This window comes from Cottoperca gobio, chromosome 12, assembly GCF_900634415.1.
Source record: "Cottoperca gobio chromosome 12, fCotGob3.1, whole genome shotgun sequence".
In the NCBI taxonomy this organism is placed as follows: Eukaryota; Metazoa; Chordata; class Actinopteri; order Perciformes; family Bovichtidae; genus Cottoperca; species Cottoperca gobio.
This window is the reverse complement of record NC_041366.1, coordinates 1,716,301-1,735,041: the sequence shown is the minus strand read 5'-3', so window position 1 is coordinate 1,735,041 and position 18,741 is coordinate 1,716,301. Positions and strand designations below refer to the sequence as shown.

General features: G+C 41.7%; 1 protein-coding gene across 1 annotated transcript; it reads right to left on the bottom strand.

Moving 5' to 3' along the window:
- Positions 1-4,890: 4,890 nt before the first annotated feature.
- Positions 4,891-18,006, bottom strand: tbc1d13 (TBC1 domain family, member 13). Its single transcript, XM_029445334.1, has 12 exons — positions 17,555-18,006; positions 15,516-15,589; positions 15,397-15,437; positions 11,300-11,361; positions 10,422-10,521; positions 9,184-9,266; positions 8,899-9,058; positions 7,376-7,586; positions 6,785-6,948; positions 5,853-6,013; positions 5,702-5,759; positions 4,891-5,566 (listed from the first exon to the last, which is right to left on the bottom strand). The coding sequence occupies exons 1-12, from the start codon at positions 17,575-17,577 to the stop codon at positions 5,501-5,503; spliced, it is 1,203 nt and encodes a 400-aa protein (XP_029301194.1). The 5' UTR covers positions 17,578-18,006; the 3' UTR covers positions 4,891-5,500.
- Between the last annotated feature and the right edge of the window lie 735 nt (positions 18,007-18,741).

Sequence of the window (18,741 nt, the reverse complement as noted above, 5' to 3'; positions counted from 1 at the left end):
AATGTTGTGTCTAAATGTTTGCTTTGAAAAGGTCTATATTGCGAAACTGCATAATCTGGTAAAACAATATAGTGTAACACAGACTTCTTACCCATGTATATTTTTGATATTAGATATTTTGACTTGTGATAGCAGCAGAAGTACACGTGCAACTACTAACATTGATTAGAAATGACTGGGGAAGTCACTACATCAGCACACACAGCACCAGGGCCTAGGGCAGGGGTCGGGAACCTTTTTGGCTGGGAGAGCCATAAAAGCTAAATATTTTTTTATGTATTTCCTTGAGAGCCATATATAAAAATATATAAATTTGAATGCAACTTTATGCGTGCATTTTTTAAGAATAACACGTCTCCGATTACTAATGGCAGTATCAGTGTTTCATTGAACATGTGCTCTTTTATTAAATAAACTAAACGCTTACGTTATTTATCTCATATATGAGCACGTTTCAGTGTTTACTGCACGGGTGTCAAACTCAAGGCAATTATATCCGTCTCGCGAGAAAATATCATATGTCTGTCATAACTGGCCCGCCGGTTTTGGTAATTACATCAATGCATGGCACAACCACGGGAAAATACATTTGAGGAAGTATCTAAATGTGTGAATGAAATGAAAGTTTTTGGAAAGCAAAGGGAAAGACACCACAGATCTCTGGGACGATGTGAGCTGGACTGTTTGTGCGACATAATGAAGCATCTCACAGTTAAACCTGCAGCTTCAGGGCCGTGTGATCACGGACATGTATGATGCAGTGAGAGCTTTCTAAGCCGAGCTTCCTGTGGGAGACTCTGATGCAGAAGGAAACTTTGGTCACTGCGTGTTTCCAAACACTGACAAACATCTCCACCTCTGTGTTTCCGACAGCATTCTGCTCATAAACTGAGCGCATTTGCCGACTTTGCAGCTCAGAAATTTAAATTGAACTGCTCAGCAATCCGTTTGCAGTTGACTTAAATATGTTCCATATCTTTTTGCACTTTATCCAATATGTGTATCCTGTTCAATAAATGTGGACCGTGTTTGGCCCTCCCTGTGATTGAGTTTGACACCCCCGGTCTACTGCTTGCTTTGTGCAGTTTCTCCTCTGCTCGGTTTCGCTTAGGGCGGGGCTCCGCCCCCTACACACACATGTGTGAACACACCTTCACCTACAGCCAGAGACAGAGCGGAGGAAAGAGAGGGGAGAACTAAAAACAAATCCGCTGCTAAATGTTTTTACTTTAAAATGTCACAATATAATTATTTATTACTTGTTAATCATGTTAAAAAATGTTAAACGAGCCATATTGCATTATCGAAAGAGCCATATCCATATGTTCCCGACCCCTGGCCTAGGGACTGGTAATACAATGCAGCCTTTATTATTGTTATTAGTTACACCTGTGCTTTTCCTGTAATGACATGTCGAAACTGTGTAGGTGAAATTGATAATCAGATGACACAATCTGAGCATTAGAAGCATGCACAACGCATCACTGAAGATATATTTATACACCATGTAATCTCCACTGGAACAATATATTTTATTAAGCATTTTTCTTGCCAGGTTATTGCTGGTCAGTAACAATAGTCTCGTTTACACCACAAGAGATATGTTTGATTTAGACCATCGTTCATTTTAATGCACATCTGCAAACATGTAAAAACATATATACAAGTCTTAACACTGGAGACGTTACAAAAATGTGCTTACAAAAATGTACACACACACACACACACACACACACACACACACACAAATAAATACACATTAAAAGAGGAGCATGTGGATGCCATCAATTAGTAACAGTCCCTCAATAAGTGTCCCCAGACACTTTTGCACAAGATAAAAAACACTTTCAAAAGCTAAATGTCTTCGTTTTGTTCTTGTTCTTTCAAACTGAACAGAATATTCTGGACATTTTAAAGACGATGGATATACAGTCGATATCTGGCTTCAGTACACATGAAAAGGTTGATGTTTGGGACCGCTTCTTTTCCTCCGCCGTCAAGTAAGAGGAAACTCTGAATGGAGCTTGCTTATTTGTGGTGGTAAGGGGTTTTTGCTGCTTATTTTTATAATAAAATTCAAATCTGCCTTCCTCTCTTACACACGTTCTGTCTCACTGTGGTTTAAACATAGGGATCATACAAGAAAGAGTCACGTTCAGAAAATGTAATAATTTCATAAAGAGTAATAGATTTATTAGTACTTGTTTTAGCCCTGGACTCACAGTGGAGTCTTCTATCCAAATTAAGGTTGACACAGATAAGAAAAATATCCTTTTCAGTTTTAAGGAAAGAGCACTTAAAATAAATGTGTCATTTGAGCAGCGTATTAACACAATTTAAAAGCACTGTATTGTTCCATATCGTTTGTTGAAAACAATTTGGTAGCAGAAAAAACCGATGGGGAAAAACGTTTTTAATGTCCCATCCAACTTCTAAGGAGTGCCTATAAAGATTAGAAAAAATTATACATTTTAATTTATTTATTACATACTTCAGTTGCCCTGTAAAGGGTGTTTGTTACCACTTTGGGCATGTACTGTATATGAAGGCTCATATTTGAAAATCCTGCACTTTGTACAAGATGAGATGACACTTCAATCAATGACCACAGCAAGAATTACTGTTTCACCCTAATTCACATTAATGTGGGGAAGCATTTCATCACAATCTACATAGAGTGCCTCCATACAAGTATGCATTAAATGATTCAATAAGCCAAAGTATTATCAACATATTTTAAGCTTTTAAACAGCTTTTTGAGGTGACTTTTTGTCTGGATATTATACAACAAGCACATTTAAGTTTGCAGATACACATTTACATTCAAATTATAAGCTCGATTTAATGAAGCCATGACCAATCGACCACATAGATCAGGGGTCGGGAATCTTTTTGGCTGGGAGAGCCATAAAAGCTAAATATTTTTTTATGTATTTCCTTGAGAGCCATATATAAAAATATATAAATTTGAATGCAACTTTATGCGTGCATTTTTTAAGAATAACACGTCTCCGATTACTAATAGCGGTATCAGTGTTTCATTGAACACGTGCTCTTTTATTAAATAAACTAAACGCTTACGTTATTTATCTCATTTATGAGCACGTTTCAGTGTTTACTGCACGGGAGTCAAACTCAAGGCAATTATATCCGACCAGCGAGAAAATATCATATGTCTGTCATAACTGGCCCGCCGGTTTTGGTAATTACATCAATGCATGGCACAACCACGGGAAAATACATTTGAGGAAGTATCTAAATGTGTGAATGAAATGAAAGTTTTTGGAAAGCAAAGGGAAAGACACCACAGATCTCTGGGACGATGTGAGCTGGACTGTTTGTGCGACATAATGAAGCATCTCACATGTTAAACCTGCAGCTTCAGGTCCGTGTGATCACGGACATGTATGATGCAGTGAGAGCTTTCTAAGCCGAGCTTGCCTGTGGGAGACTCTGATGCAGAAGGAAACTTTGGTCACTGCGTGTTTCCAAACACTGACAAACATCTCCACCTCTGTGTTTCCGACAGCATTCTGCTCATAAACTGAGCGCATTTGCCGACTTTGCAGCTCAGAAATTTAAATTGAACTGCTCAGCAATCCGTTTGCAGTTGACTTAAATATGTTCCATATCTTTTTGCACTTTATCCAATATGTGTATCCTGTTCAATAAATGTGGACCGTGTTTGGCCCTCCCTGTGATTGAGTTTGACACCCCCGGTCTACTGCTTGCTTTGTGCAGTTTCTCCTCTGCTCGGTTTCGCGAAGGGCGGGGCTCTGCCCCCTACGCACACGTGTGTGAACACACCTTCACCTACAGCCAGAGACAGAGCGGAGGAAAGAGAGGGGAGAACTAAAAACAAATCCGCTGCTAAATGTTTTTACTTTAAAATGACACAATATAATTATTTATTACCTGTTAATCATGTTAAAAAATGTTAAACGAGCCATATTGCATTATCGAAAGAGCCATAGGTTCCCGACCCCTGACATAGATCATATAGTATGTGCATAACACAAGATCCAATAATAAAAGAGATGGAAATCAACACGCTCTGTTGAGCTGTGCTGGTGTTCACACTGAACATTATCAGGCTGAACCAAAGATTAACCTGCACCATTAACCCTGGAGGTGCTTAGCTATACATTAGCTATATATTAGCTATACGTTAGCTATATATTAGCTATATGTTAGCCATATATTAGCTATATGTTAGCTATATATTAGCCATATGTTAGCTATATATTAGCTATATACTCCAAGTTAACAAGGCTTTGGCCACAAAATAACTTTACTTCCCTTCTACAACTCAAAGAATTTCTAGCGGATATCAATCAATTACAATTCTTAGTCAGCTGTTTGTATTTAAACATATTTTAACATTAAATGTTGGCTTCTTTTGTTATTGTAGAAAAACTGTTATTTTTCTCAAAGTAAGGTAAAAAGTATAATTGTGGTATCTGTACCAAAACTCAAATAAAGTATTGGTACTGCCTTGTATTGCATTAATATTGGTACACGATTACTGTAAGCTAGTAAGAGCAGGAACCTGCAGCCTTCCAACTCTGAGTTAACGTATGACTAGAGAGGACGCGGCTGTGCCATGCATTATATAAAAACAGTGTTCACCCCTGGTCAATTACAATGAATGATGGCCATGGTACAACATATTGTAATGAAGCTACTTGTAAACCCAGGGAGGAGAAAACACTTTGGTAAATAATGTTCAGTGTGAAAAGCAGCAGCACAATTCCCTCCTCGTCCTTCTTTAAATAGTTTGTTCTGTCAAAATAATGACTTCACAAGGAAATCCATCATCTTACATTTGCAATGGGACAAAGGCATTGTGTTGAGGCATAATGCTCAAGAAATAAAGATTTCAGAAGATTATTAATGAAATATTCAATAGGCGAGGTCCACCTTAGATTTATTTTATCCCCACAAAAAGTGTACCCAGAAATACGGTCTCCTGTTTCATATAATTAAACAGATAAGGCATACATGTTCCTTACAATAAAAACTAAAAGCATGCACTGTTGCTCAGCCCAACGACACATTTACTCATGGTTACAGTGGGAACTCTTGGCTCTGTTGTTCAACATTTCTGCTATGTTTTCATGACAAACTAAGATCTGTAGTGTAGGAATAATGAAGCTCCCTGTCTTTATCTTTATCTGAGCACAAGTGTCCATGGAAGAGATGTCTGTGAGAGGAGGAGGACCACGTACCACCAAGCTAGCCGTTCCCCTAATGCATCAAGAAGCAAGTGGCATCACCTCCTCACTTTAAAGAAAGTTAGTGTCCTCAAACATTTTCACAGCAGTCCCCAATGACCAATCATTAGAAATCAAAGTTAAAAAGCAGTATGCTGGGTTTTCCTGACATGTGTCCACATTGATCAAGTCCTCCCTCAAAACATGTTTGACACCACAATGTTTTGTCATGTTTAAACTCTAACCTACCACATGTGAGAAAAGGCAGGAGGAAGAGCGTGGACAGGTTAGGAGTTATCCCGCAGATCTTTGGCCTTGGTCAGTATGGTGTGGACATCTGAGATGGGGTAATCCTGAGAGGAACATCAGTAAAAGAAAAAGAAACACTCAGTGAGCGTCAGTTCCAGTAAGAACATAACCTGCTATGTATGTCTAACTATGAAGCTCTGGGCTTTCTATGTTTAAGGGTGTAATATCAAAAGCCTTACCTGCAGTAATCTCATATTCACTGTGAAGTCTCCTGCCAGTAAATTATCTCGGATGAGTCTGTGAACAGGAGAAGTCAACAGAAAGATTCACATGAAGATTTAGAGGTATCAATACTGTCAGAGTACAGAGAGCGTAATGTGAAAAGCTCACATGAGCATGGCGCAGCAGACCAGGATGAGGAAGTGGAATCTGTCCTGGTCAGAAAACAGGGTGTCCCAGATGCGGATGACATCTGGCAGGAGGAACTCCTGCGATAGCAACAAGGTCAGCCAGCGGAATGTGAAGTACTGGGGTTTGATGTTCTGCTCTTCCTTTGTGGACAGAAAACACATATCATTGTTGTTTTAAGATAGACTTAAAAAAAGAAAGGTGAACCTTTCCTTTAACAGGCTCAGAGTCCACCTCCCTCCATCTCTTTTCCTCTCTCTCGCTAATAACCCAAAGATATGGCAATATCAATATCAATTGAAATATATAATTAAATATTCATTCTAGTATAAAGTAAACTGACAATAAATATAAGTATTTATATTAGAGCTTAAGAGATCGACCGAAAATTAATCAAACAATTTCTTTTAAACATTCTCAGGTTCCAGCTTCTCAGATGTGAGGATGTGCTGCTTCTTTGCCTTGTATGATAGTAAACCAGTGTTGGGGTTTGGACTGTTGGTCGGACCTACAGAGCAGTCTGAAGACATCACATTAGGCTCTGTGAACTTGTTACGGGCATTTTTCACGGTTTTCTGACAATTTATAGACCAAACAATTAAGTGATTAATCAAGAAGATAATCAACAGATTCATTGATAAGGAAATTAATCATTAGTTGTAGCTCTGATTTCTATGTATTCAGGCCACATAGGCCTGGCAGATAGCAGACGGGAGAGAAGAATCCACGAGTCGTAGTAGATCTAGTGAACATGGGCTGTTACAGTAACAACATGCAGTTTGAATTGACGGCTCTCGGATTGCTTAATTGATTAGAATCAATCTTTTCTTAGAGGGAACCCTCAGAGAGCAGTTTAAAACATCCCTATAAATCCTTAGACCAGAGAATAGACGGGAAGTGGGCCTTCACCATACCAGCTTGTGATAGAGCTCCAGGTCTTTGTCTCTGAGCATGGAGTACACACTCTCCATCTTGTAGGTGATGCCGCACTGAGAGTCATCAAGGCTCTTGATGAAGTTGTCTCTGTTCTCCGACATCAGGTTGGTGAAACAGAAGAATGTATCTGCTTCAGCGTGCTCTGAACAATGAAGCAGACAGGAATCACAAAGGGCTTATATTTACTTCATACGCGTGAAAAAGCTCATATTTTACAATTCAAGTTAGTTGTCATGATCAGCTGGCATATCAGATCGTCACTACACGATTGTTGTGACAAACATAATTACCAATATTATTGCGATATCTTTAGATAATTAAAAATAAATAAATAATGCTATTAGTCAAATTCATCTTTAAAATCTTAACTGTAAACGTAAGTGTGTGTGAGTGTTGTGGTAGAGAGGTGAGGCCAGAAACAGAGACAAATGGAAATTATTTAAGAGACGCTGGATTATTTACACAATATTTTCACATGTACTAACATAATATCAATATTTCATTTTTAAATATCACGGTTATAGTCAATACCGGTATACCATGACACCTGTAATTCAAAGGTTACCGACCTTTCCACTCGCTGTTGGGGTGTGTGGCAAAGGTGTAGTAAATTGGCCCAACAATCTCATTCATGCCCTGTACGTAGGCAATCCCAGGGTTGAGTTTGGCATAGATGAAGAGGATCCGCTCCACCACCTCCCAGTGTGCTTCACTCCCATTGGGCAGGACCTCATACTCGTTAGATGGATACAGGTTCAATGATTTTCCAGGGGAACTGACCTGAGTACAGACAGGCAAGTGAAGATTACTGTCCTGTTGTAAAAGTAGCAGTAACTGGATAATCAACAGTCTTAGAAGTTCTGGATGTTTTACAAACTTTTAATGCACTTTAGTGCTTTTTACATGTGACTCCTAAAACAATACAGTGAGTGCTTGTGTATGCAGTTAACAGCTTCTTAACTCCTGCGTTATGTTGTGCAGAAGAAGATGTTGGGCTGACCTGATGATGGCATTAGATGAAAAGTCAGAAGATGGAGAAGGTCAATACCATTCATCCGGACAGCATCACGAAGGTCTGTACTAAATCTCATGGATATACAGTGTATCCAACAGTTGTTGAGACATGTCAGTGTGGACTCAAGGCTGACAGTTTGATTGGACAGTTTTGGTGATGCCATCCTGCATCATCAGGACCCTTGAGGGACTGACAGCAGTTTCTGCAGCACTTTAATACTTCTGATGTGTGTATGTATGTTCTCTGGTGTCACAGAGACCTCAAAAAGTAATTTGTATTATTAGACTGCAAATCCACCACGTTATGAATAATAACTAACAGGTAGAACTATTATAGGGGATCACTGTGGGTCGCCATGTCACTTTTTAAATGGACCGCCAAACTACACAGAGGACAACAGCATAACACAGCGCAGTTTTTATTGCATTTTCCTGTCCGATCAGGGAAAACCCACCGACGCACATCTGTTTTACCATGCTGACCAAATCATTTACATACTGTAGATGCATATACATCTACAGATCTATACAATTGATTCCTTGGTCATTCAAAACTAGCAGATGGATTCAAAATGTGATTAAATCACAGATAACTACTACTACTATCAGATAATGCAGTGGTTGCTTTCACACCACAAGTGAACTGCACCAGAATCCATCTCTGACTCTCCTTTTCAGTCGGTCTCAGACGGTTGTTTGGTCCGCACTACAGATGCACTGATTGCAATGTTCTTGGCCGATTCCTATCCCTTAAATTTTTTCATTTTGTAGCATACATACAAACCTTTATGTCACTTTACTTTAATTGAAAATTGAAATTCAATTGTATATTTATAATAAAACATTGACTATTTAATAACTTATCCTTGATTTTAAAAGTCCCTGTGAAACAGAAGTTAGACTAGGACAAGGAACAGTGCGGGGCTTTAAAGCCAACATATACATAGTGGCCAAATGGAATTACAACTTCCGGGTTCATCGTGAGATGCCATTGTGTTAAAATTATGCCGCCGCTGCCACATCCAGCCACCCACCCACCCACACCCACACCCACCCACACACACACACACACACTTACATTGGTGACTCCACTGCGGTTGCGGTTTACAGTTTGTGCTTTCAGTGTGGTTTGTTCGACTCGTCGACGCAGCGTCTCATAATCATTCTGAGGGTCCAAGATAAGTTGGCATGGGTATTCTGTGGGACGCTGGAAGAACGCCATGTCTGGGTACAGCCGCCTGCAAACAAACACGCCTGTCATATCTCACCTATTTTTACTTTTACTGTACAAAATGACAGGCTGTGTTCTTTTCTACATCCACGTACTATCAAGAACAAACTAATAAATCTACAAAAGTCATACCTTACATCCTTGTCAATTTGTAGTAGAATTTCATTATCTTTGAAGTAGTTATTCCACCTGCTGTCTGGGTTCGGATTTAGAGGCTGAAGAAAATTAAATAAAACACAGACACATTAAATTACTGCCCCAGTTATATACACTACTATGTATTTACAGCTAGTTTTCCTTTGTTCATTATTTGTGTCCGTTTATCTTAAGGTGCTCACTGTGAATAGAAGACATACTGGACAGAAAAAGTTGAAAAATGAAAGGTTGACTGTTTTGCGTCAGTGTAACACTGTCATTGTGTCACAATGTTTCCATTGGGTGCGGACTGTGCATGCAGACTGTATGCACCAACGATGCTTTAATCGCACCAAAGGTTGCATTTTAATGGACATTTTAAGCTGTGAAAGAAAATTCTTAATAAACATTTCTTTAAACAAGCTTTTCACTTTCGAGGTCATTGATGGGCAAAAGTGACAATTTTATCCACTTAAAATGACCTGTTCAACTCAAATTGTTGATGAAGTGTTTAAAAAGTGAAGGGTCTTTCCGAAGCTACTGTATTCTTATTTGGCCTGACGTTTGTTTGGGCAGTGTGAGAGCGTGAGCCTGAACAGTCTCATGCTAAAAGCCTGATTCTAAACTATATTTAAGCAAACAGATGATCTGACTCTGGAAGCTGTTGCTGAACAATTGATACAGATATATATATCATAATCATAACAACAACAACAATAATAATAATAGCATTTTATTGTAATTCTCATACAACATACCCCAAACGAATGTGGACACAGATAGTGGAAGCTTGTGCGGTGTTGTTTCTACGACACTGTCTGTATACCCGGACATGATCACACTTAGATGAACAGATGACTAAATGTACATCACACCTACACATTAGGCATCATTTGAGCTTCATTTATCTGACTGCCGTAGTCCTGCTGCTGCCAAGTCATATAAATGTATGTTTGGACTTGATGTTAAAACATGACTGGTCTCACAACCACCTCACAGTAGTTGATCCATACGTGTCACATGAGTGTTGCACAGCTAAATAATCTCATGCTATCACCAGTCACATGCATTGCCTGTTGCTTTCTGCTTACTTCTGTTAAAAGTGATAGCAGCCATTGGACTTGTGACCTAAGTGCACTCTACTTCACACGCTAAGTATCTTGATTGAATCAGGCCTCATTTCAGTTGAACACTGTGAAAAAAAAGAACAGCAGAACAAGAGGGACTTGACTCACATGGTCCTCCATAGTCACATCTTCTCTAGAAAGGCCCATGTTAGCTTTGGCAATCCCCGGCTGGATGATCATTTCTTTTAGGAACTGGGAGTACACCTCTCTATGAGAGACAAAATAGACAAAATCTAGTGGTGAAAACATAAAATATACCTTGAGCGCTCTTTAGTTCAACAAAAAAGTGTGGTGAAAACAGAATTGGGCCTTCCACTGTTGGGTCTGATATAAACAGCATGTGCTCGCCTCACGTGAGAGACCTCCATAATAAACAGCCTGTTGGTGAGTCACAGCTCAAATCTGTGGAGTTTTTTTTTTGCCAGCTAACATATTAGCTAATGTTATCAGCTATGCTGATTGATAGCAGCTGAATTTGTGGTTGCCTAGTGCAATGGTTCTTGACCCCAAAGGGGGTCGCAAGCCAATTTCTGGGGGTCGCCAGATGGTTGTGGAGAAAAATAGAAAATAACATTAAGTATAAAAGTATATTTTAAATTGCTTTAACATTACAAATCACCTGCACCAGGGATATAATTTGCCTGGGAATAGATTTCACAGAGTATATTTGTGACACATCTACACAAACACCTGTAATTAAGCCCTACTGATTTAACCATTTACAACACAAAGTCCATTTGTTTAGCTGTGGGGCTTACAGTAATCATATGGCAAAATGTTTAGATAAAAAACATTAAAACACTTGCCAGCTCACAGTGCATCGACCACTATATATGCAGACAGTTTATGAGTGGTCGACACGTTTGCGTGGGGGAGGCAGTTGCGACACGAAAAGGTTGAGAACCACTTGCCTAGTGACACCAAAAACGAAATCTCCTAATTAAATCTACATGCTCTTTTATCAAGTTTGAACATGTTCTCCTTACCTCTGCTTTTTGAGGAAAGACTCCCATAATGTCTGATCGAGAGGTAGATAATTAAGAAGGATCTGAAAAGAGAGTAAAACAATCACGAGTCAGGATCCCAGATTAGAATATTTTTTAATCCCATATAAGAAAATGTGCAACAATCTGATCCCTCCCAGACCTCATTACTCATTTCAGACATTTATTGTAAAGATGTAAATTACAGTTACAGAATGTCTAAACATTTCACATCTTCAACCCTGCACCAGCGAGGTGAATATTACCAACTCATGTGATCTGGTGTTCCAACCCAAACCTCAATGTAGTGTAGAATTTGTATGTGATATAACTAAGTGTGGAACAATTCCATAAGGGATATCTGTAGAGAATAATATATGTAGCGTAATGTATGCTCTTTGTTGCTGATGAGGAGTCAGATGAGTTTTCATGAAATATGTCCATCCATCCATCCATCCATTCATCATCTACCGCTTATCCGGGGTCGGGTCACGGGGGCAGCAGCTCCAGTAAGGCACCCCAATCTTGCCTTTTCCGGGCCACATCCTCCATCTCCGACTGGGGGATCCCGAGGTGTTCCCAGCCAAGTGAGGAGATATAATCTCTCCACCGGGGTTTCCTCCCAGCTGAACGTGCCTGGAACACCTCCCTAGGGAGGCGCCCAGGTGGCATCCTTACTAGATGCCCGAACCACCTCAACTGGCATCTTTCAACATAAAGAAGCAGCGGCTCTACTCCGAGTCTCTCACGGATGGCTGAGCTTCTCACCCTATCTCTAAGGGAGACGCCAGCCACCCGTCTGAAAAAAACCCATTTCGGCCGCTTGTACCCGTGATCTCGTTCTTTCGGTCATGCCCCAGCCTTCATGACCATAGGTGAGGGTAGGAACGAAGATCGACCGGTAGATTGAGAGCTTTGCCTTCTGGCTCAGCTCTCTTTTCGTCACAACGGTGCGGTAAAGCGACTGCAGTACCGCCCCTGCTGCTCCGATTCTCCGGACAATCTCTCCCTCCATTGTCCCCTCACTCGCGAACTAGAACCTAGGCACCTGAACTCCTTCACTTGGGGTAAGGGCTCATTCCCTACCCGGAGTAGCAATCCACCGGTTTCCTGCTGAGAGCCATTGCCTCAGGTTTTGAGGTGCTGATCCTCATCCCAACCGCTTCACACTCGGCTGCGAACCGATCCAGTGACTGTTGAAGGTCACAGACCGATGATGCCATAAGGACCACATCATCTGCAAAGAGCAGCGATGAGATCCTCAGGCCACCGAAATGCAACCCCTCTCCTCCACGACTACGCCTCGATAACCTGTCCATGAAAATCACAAACAGGATTGGTGATAAAGCGCAGCCTTGGCGGAGGCCAACATTCACGAGTCCGACTTACTGCCGAGTATCCGGACACAACTCTCGCTTTGGGCGTACAGGGATTGGATGGCCCTCAGAAGTGACCCCCTCACCCCATACTCCTGCAGCACCTCCCACAGGATCATCCGGGGAACCCGGTCATACGCCTTCTCCAGATCCACAAAACACATGTAGACCGGATGGGCGTACTCCCAGGCCCCCTCCAGGATCCTTGCGAGAGTGAAGAGTTGGTCTGTTGTTCCACGACCAGGACGGAATCCGCATTGTTCCTCTTCAATCAGAGGTTCGACTACCGGCCGAACCCTCCTTTCCAGTACCTTGGAGTTGACTTTACCAGGGAGGCTGAGAAGTGTGATACCCCTGTAGTTGGCACACACTCTCTGGTCCCCCTTTTTAAATAGGGGAATCGCCACCACCTAGGCACTCTCCCAGACTTCCACGCAATGTTGACGAGGCGTGTCAACCAAGACAGCCCCTCGACACCCAAAGCCTTTAGCATTTCTGGACGGATCTCATCAACCCCTGCGGCTTTGCCACTGTGGAGTTGTTTGACTACCTCACTGACTTCCGTCAGAGAACTTGACGATGATCCCCCCCCCATCAGCTTCCAGCTCTGCCTCTACCATAGAGGGCGTGTTAGTCGGATTCAGGAGTTCCTCAAAGTGCTCCTTCCACCGCCTGATAACCTTCTCAGTCAAAGTCAGCAGGGTCCCACCCTTGCTGTACACAGCTTGGATGGTTCCCCACTTCCCCCTCCTGAGGTGCCGGATGGTTTTCCAGAAGCACCTTGGTGCCGACCGAAAGTCCTTCTCCATAGCTTCTCCGAATTTCTCCCACGGCAGATGCTGCCGCCATTCGAGTCTGTCGGTACCCTGCAACTGTTTCCAGAGTCCTCCCGGATAACATAACCCAGAAGGACTCCTTCTTCAGTCGGACGGCTTCCCTGACCACCGGGGTCCACCACGGTGTTCGAGGGTTACCGCCCCTTGAGGCACCCAAGACCTTGAGACCACAGCTCCTCACCGCAGCTTCAGCAATAGAGGTTTTGAACATTGCCCACTCAGGTTCAATGCCCCCAACTTCCACAGGGATGTCTGAAAAGCTCCGCAGGAGGTGTGAGTTGAAGATCTCCAGGACAGGGGCTTCCTCCAGACGTTCCCAGTTCAACCGCACTACCCGTTTGGGCTTACCAGGTCTGTCCAGAGTGTTCCCCCACCCCTTGTTCCAACTCACCACCAGATGGTGATCAGTTGACAGCTCCGCCCCTCTCTTCACCCGAGTGTCCAAAACATGCGGCCTCAGATCAGATGATACGATTACAAAATCGATCATTGACCTTTAGCCTAGGGTGCTCTGGTACCACGTACACTTATGAGCATCCTTATGTTCGAACATGGTGTTTGTTATGGCCATTCCATGTCTAGCACAGAAGTCCAACAACAAACAACCGTTCAGGTTTAGAACAGGGAGGCCGTTCCTCCCAATCACGCCTCTCCAGGTGTCTCCATCGTTTCCCATGTTTGCGTTGAAGTCTCCAAGCAAGACTACGGAGTCCCCTACTGGAGCCCGCTGCAGGGCTCCATTCAGGGTTTCCAAGAAGGCCGAATACTCTGAATTGCGGTTTGGGGCATAGGCACAAACAACAGTCAGAGTTTTCCCCCCCATAACCCGAAGGCGTAGGGAGGCGACCCGCTCGTCCACCGGGGTGAACTCCAACATAGTGGCGCTCAGCCGGGGACTTGTGAGTATCCCCACACCCGCCGAACGCCTCACACCTTGGGCAACTCCTGAGAAGAATAGAGTCCGACCCCTATCCAGGAGTACGGTTCCAGAGCCAAGACTGTGCATAGATGCAAGCCTGACCAGATCCAACTGGTAGCGCTCCACCTCCCGCACTAGTTCCGGCTCCTTCCCCCACAGAGAGGTGACGTTCCACGTCCCCAGAGCCAGCCTCTGCTGCCCGGGTCTGGTCCGTTGAGGTCGCTGACCATCACTGCCACCTGTGTGACAGCGCACCCGACCCCAGTGGTTTTTCCCATGAGTGGTGGGCCCACAGGATGGATGGATGGATGGGAGGCACCACGTAGCTTCTTTGGGCTGTGCCCGACCGGGCTCTGTGGAAAACCCGGCCACCAGGCGCTCGCTGTCGGGCCCTTCCTCTGGGCCTGGCTCCAGATGGGGGCCCCAGGCTTCCTCCGGGCAGGATCTCTCCTTTCCTTTCCCTTTTTTTCATGAAGTCGTTTTGAACCATTCTTAGTCTGGCCCCTCGCCTGAGACCAATTTGCCTTGGGAGACCCTACTAGGAGCACTAAGCTCCAGACAACACAGCTCTCAGGTTCATAGGGACACACAAACCTCTCCACCACAATAAGGTGATGATTCCCAGAGAGTCAGATGAGTTTTCATGAAATATGTGAATAGTTTTATTGTGGGATTTCTTTTGGGACATTTTTCCTTAACCGCTGCAAGTGTCTAAGGACTGAGGGTGTCAATCTGTAAATTCACAATAGCTGCGACCACGTACGCACATGGATTCACACAGAAACAAACTTACTAACACTTGACCCCGAGAACTGTTACCGCCAAAGGGTGGGTAAGAGCTATAGAGATGCTGGTTGCAATTCAAAAGTATGAGAGGTTAAGGATAAGAATACAAAACCGTTCTTGCAAGAGGCCCAATATGTCACGCCCAAAGGTTTACTAAAACGACACAGAGGCAGGGAAACTCACTTTCCAGCAAAGCGCTCGTATGCCTCCTTCAAATGGGATCCTGAGTTGAATAAAGAAAAGTGTGGTCAAATACAGAACAATAAAAAATATACACAAAAACGTCAAGATGTAAAAATTACCATTGAAGCACAGCTCCCTCAGTGTCTTCAAGTTTATGTTCTCTTCACTCAAGGTTACTTTGAATTCCTGTATTCTGAAATAAGAAACGAGGTTGGAACCAATTTCATTTCTGAATTACTGCTCAGTGATAAAATACCTCTTATACTATAATGAACACAATGGTAACTTATGATACATTTAAAATAACATTATGGGGAATATGCTTATTTGTTTTCTTGCTGAGGGTTAGATGAAAGGATCAATACCACTCATGTCTGTGTGATAAGTATGAAGGCCAGGAGGTAATCATCTTAGCTTAGCATAAAGACTGGAAGCTAAACAACACCACACACAAACTGAATAATTTCTTTAAGTAGGGAAATTTGGATAAAGTAGTACATTTTTGGGATTTAATCATTTATATAACTTTACAAAGATCGAGTCAAGTCTTTCTCAATATGAAACGAATTGCAGTAGTAGTCGGGAATATTTTTACATATTTGCCAACATTTTCAAATTGATTAGACTGTATTGACTCTTCTTCTCTACCTTAACTGACCAAACGTAAAAATGAGCATGTGATTACATGCTTAGTTTGTTTCCCTTTTAGACAGAAACACATCCACGAGCCATGGATTCTACTCAGTCCAGCAGTAGAGAATTTGTTGTTTGTAGTTTGGTGCACTGGATTGCATTAGAACAGAGTTTATGCTGTATAATGCACCAAAACAACCACAACTTATTCTGTATTAATGCACTTGACAGATCATTTTAACACAGAACATTTTGGGATTCTAAACATATAACAAAGTTATGTTATATGTTTACAGCCAATATTTTGCCCACAGTTGCCCAACAACCTGAAACTGTATCAGTATAATATAATCTCATAGTTACAATCTAACAAACTGCAGCCTTCAAATTGACCGCAGAGGAGCGTCAACACCTCTTTGACACACAATTACTGAATATGATGAGCTTCATAATTATTAGATTGTATTGGATAGATGCCGGCGTCCCAGCTGTGCCCAGTATTTCAGTGTACATTTGTAGTATCATTACCACATCAACAAAGATCATCTGGTGGCATTTGTTTAATAAATATTATTATTTTAGAAATTATTCTTTACCCACAATTTAATCACAATACATTGTACCACCAAATCTGTCTCCTTTCTTTCTACAATAGAGTTATGAGTTTATCTATGGGGCCTTGTGCATCTGCGCAGGACCCACAGAATTGTGTACATTCATATTCCTATATGGAAATCAATCAGAATTCACACTAAACACGGTTGAGAAACCTTTGACTGACTTTCACCCAAAACAAATTAAAGTGCAGTAAACCTGTAAGTAAAACCTGTTTATTATGAGTTGCGGGGAAGATGGTATGGGGTGGTATATTTGAGGAATAAATAACACTTACAAAATGAAGAAAATTAAATGAGACGTGCAGTACACATACAATCAAGCAGTGTTAGAAGTTCTAACATACAACATTCGAGTTTTAAAATGTGGGTTAAAATACATTACAGTAGAGATAATGGAAATTAACGTTACATGGAAGACATTATTAAAGTAGTGATACTAAACTGAGCCCAAAGCATTCATTAGCGAATTACATTTCAGTCACATATGTTTTCACCATTGCCCTGTCAGCAAACATAGCAAGCTGGATATGATAGCTAATTGTTAGCCAGTTAAGGCTTAAGGAAGTATGATGTGTCAGCTGATGTGCTAACAGGGAGCTAGCGAAGCTAAAACGATGAAGTTGCTGTATTAGTTAACTTGTAAAGCGCAACAGAGGCACAATGTTTATGACATTAAATGTGAAGTCATATGAGCATGTACGAATGGAATGTTTTTGCATTTCTTGCCTTAAACCTAAACTTAGCTTTTGTTTGATTGTCTAATCTGATGTTGCTGCTAGCTTAACAGTGAAGTTAATGGCAGTTTGCGGTTAGGGTGCTAGTTGCTACAATAAATGATGTAGCCGCAGTTTTTGACTGTCCGCGTGTGATGAATCCAACGCATAAACAAAGATTTAGATGTGTCCTACCTGTTTTTGTAGGCAGTAGACATGTCTGAGCAAGCAGCAGTGTATTCCTTTAACTGTTAGCAAAAAGGAACGAATAATTGGACAGAGGGAAGTCCTCCTACCACTTCCGTCCTCACAACAACACTGTGGGCTGTTTGGATCCAGAGTCGACTTGCGAGTCAGTGAGTGGGCTCATATGTTGGGATTGTTCCCTTACCAAAATACCTCCTTCCAAATGTATTCCCCAATGTCATTCACTAATGTAGGTTTAATTTTAAGTCTTTCTTGTTTCAAGGATTTTCTCAACTTGTCGATACAAGTATAATTTTAATACATGTGCAGACAGACTATATCCGAACAACTAGGTATGAAATAACACATTGTCGGTGTATTATTGTCACAGCTGCTACACCGCTGGACAGCATGAGCTCCTGTTTGGTTTGGTTGTTGGATGTCTGTGGGTGGATCCTGCCTGCCTGCCTTCATTCAGCATGTTGTCTGTAAAAGGTGACATGCCTCCTGACAACCACTAGAGAGCAGCATGTTTTGCAAGTAAGTAAAAAAAGCATGTACAGTATGATCAATTTAAAAACAAGTGAGTTAAGTATATGGATGTATGCACTGCTTTGCATCTGAGGCTGTGCATACTTAGTTGATTGATCCTAATTTAGTTGATCTTCAAGGCTTGTGGATTCTGAAATTCAAAAGGTAACTAAAAGTGGGTTTAAAGAGGACAACGCACTAAATTATTTGTTTATCCACATACATTCTCATTCTTATTGGCATGGCATATAATGTTTATCCAGCAATACACATAGTTTGTGTTTTCTCCTCACAATGAGTTTGTAGTTCGGCCGAATTTTATCACCCCTCCCTAATTATGACGAAATATGCAAGACGTTGCCCCCTGCTGCACTTTATATAAATCGCAGAACACTGGCTAACCACAGACACAGCTTGTGCATCGCACACATAGCTTTTGGTAATAAATGATTGCCAAATAAACTACTTTAAATATTGTAATATGAAACTATACCAATAAATATCTGCTATTTGTTTAAAACCATTGACAGATTACCATACATGCACAAACAAACACTGTTGAAGCCAGAAGTCTGACAAAAATGTCAAATGTGTCCTTTGCTGGAGCTAGAGGTGAGGTTATTGGGTGAAGAGAGAGTTTATCATTTTTTTAAACATGTACTCAG

What these genes read in the sequence shown, in the direction of transcription:
- tbc1d13 (XM_029445334.1), bottom strand. Translation starts at nt 17,577, where the DNA reads ATGTCTACTGCCTACAAAAACAG. An exon ending in TACGAGCGCTTTGCTGGAAA is followed by an intron (nt 11,362 to 15,396) that starts GTGAGTTTCCCT and finishes CTCTCTTTTCAG; the next exon opens with ATCCTTCTTAATTATCTACC. An exon ending in TCTTTCCTCAAAAAGCAGAG is followed by an intron (nt 10,522 to 11,299) that starts GTAAGGAGAACA and finishes TGTCTCTCATAG; the next exon opens with AGAGGTGTACTCCCAGTTCC.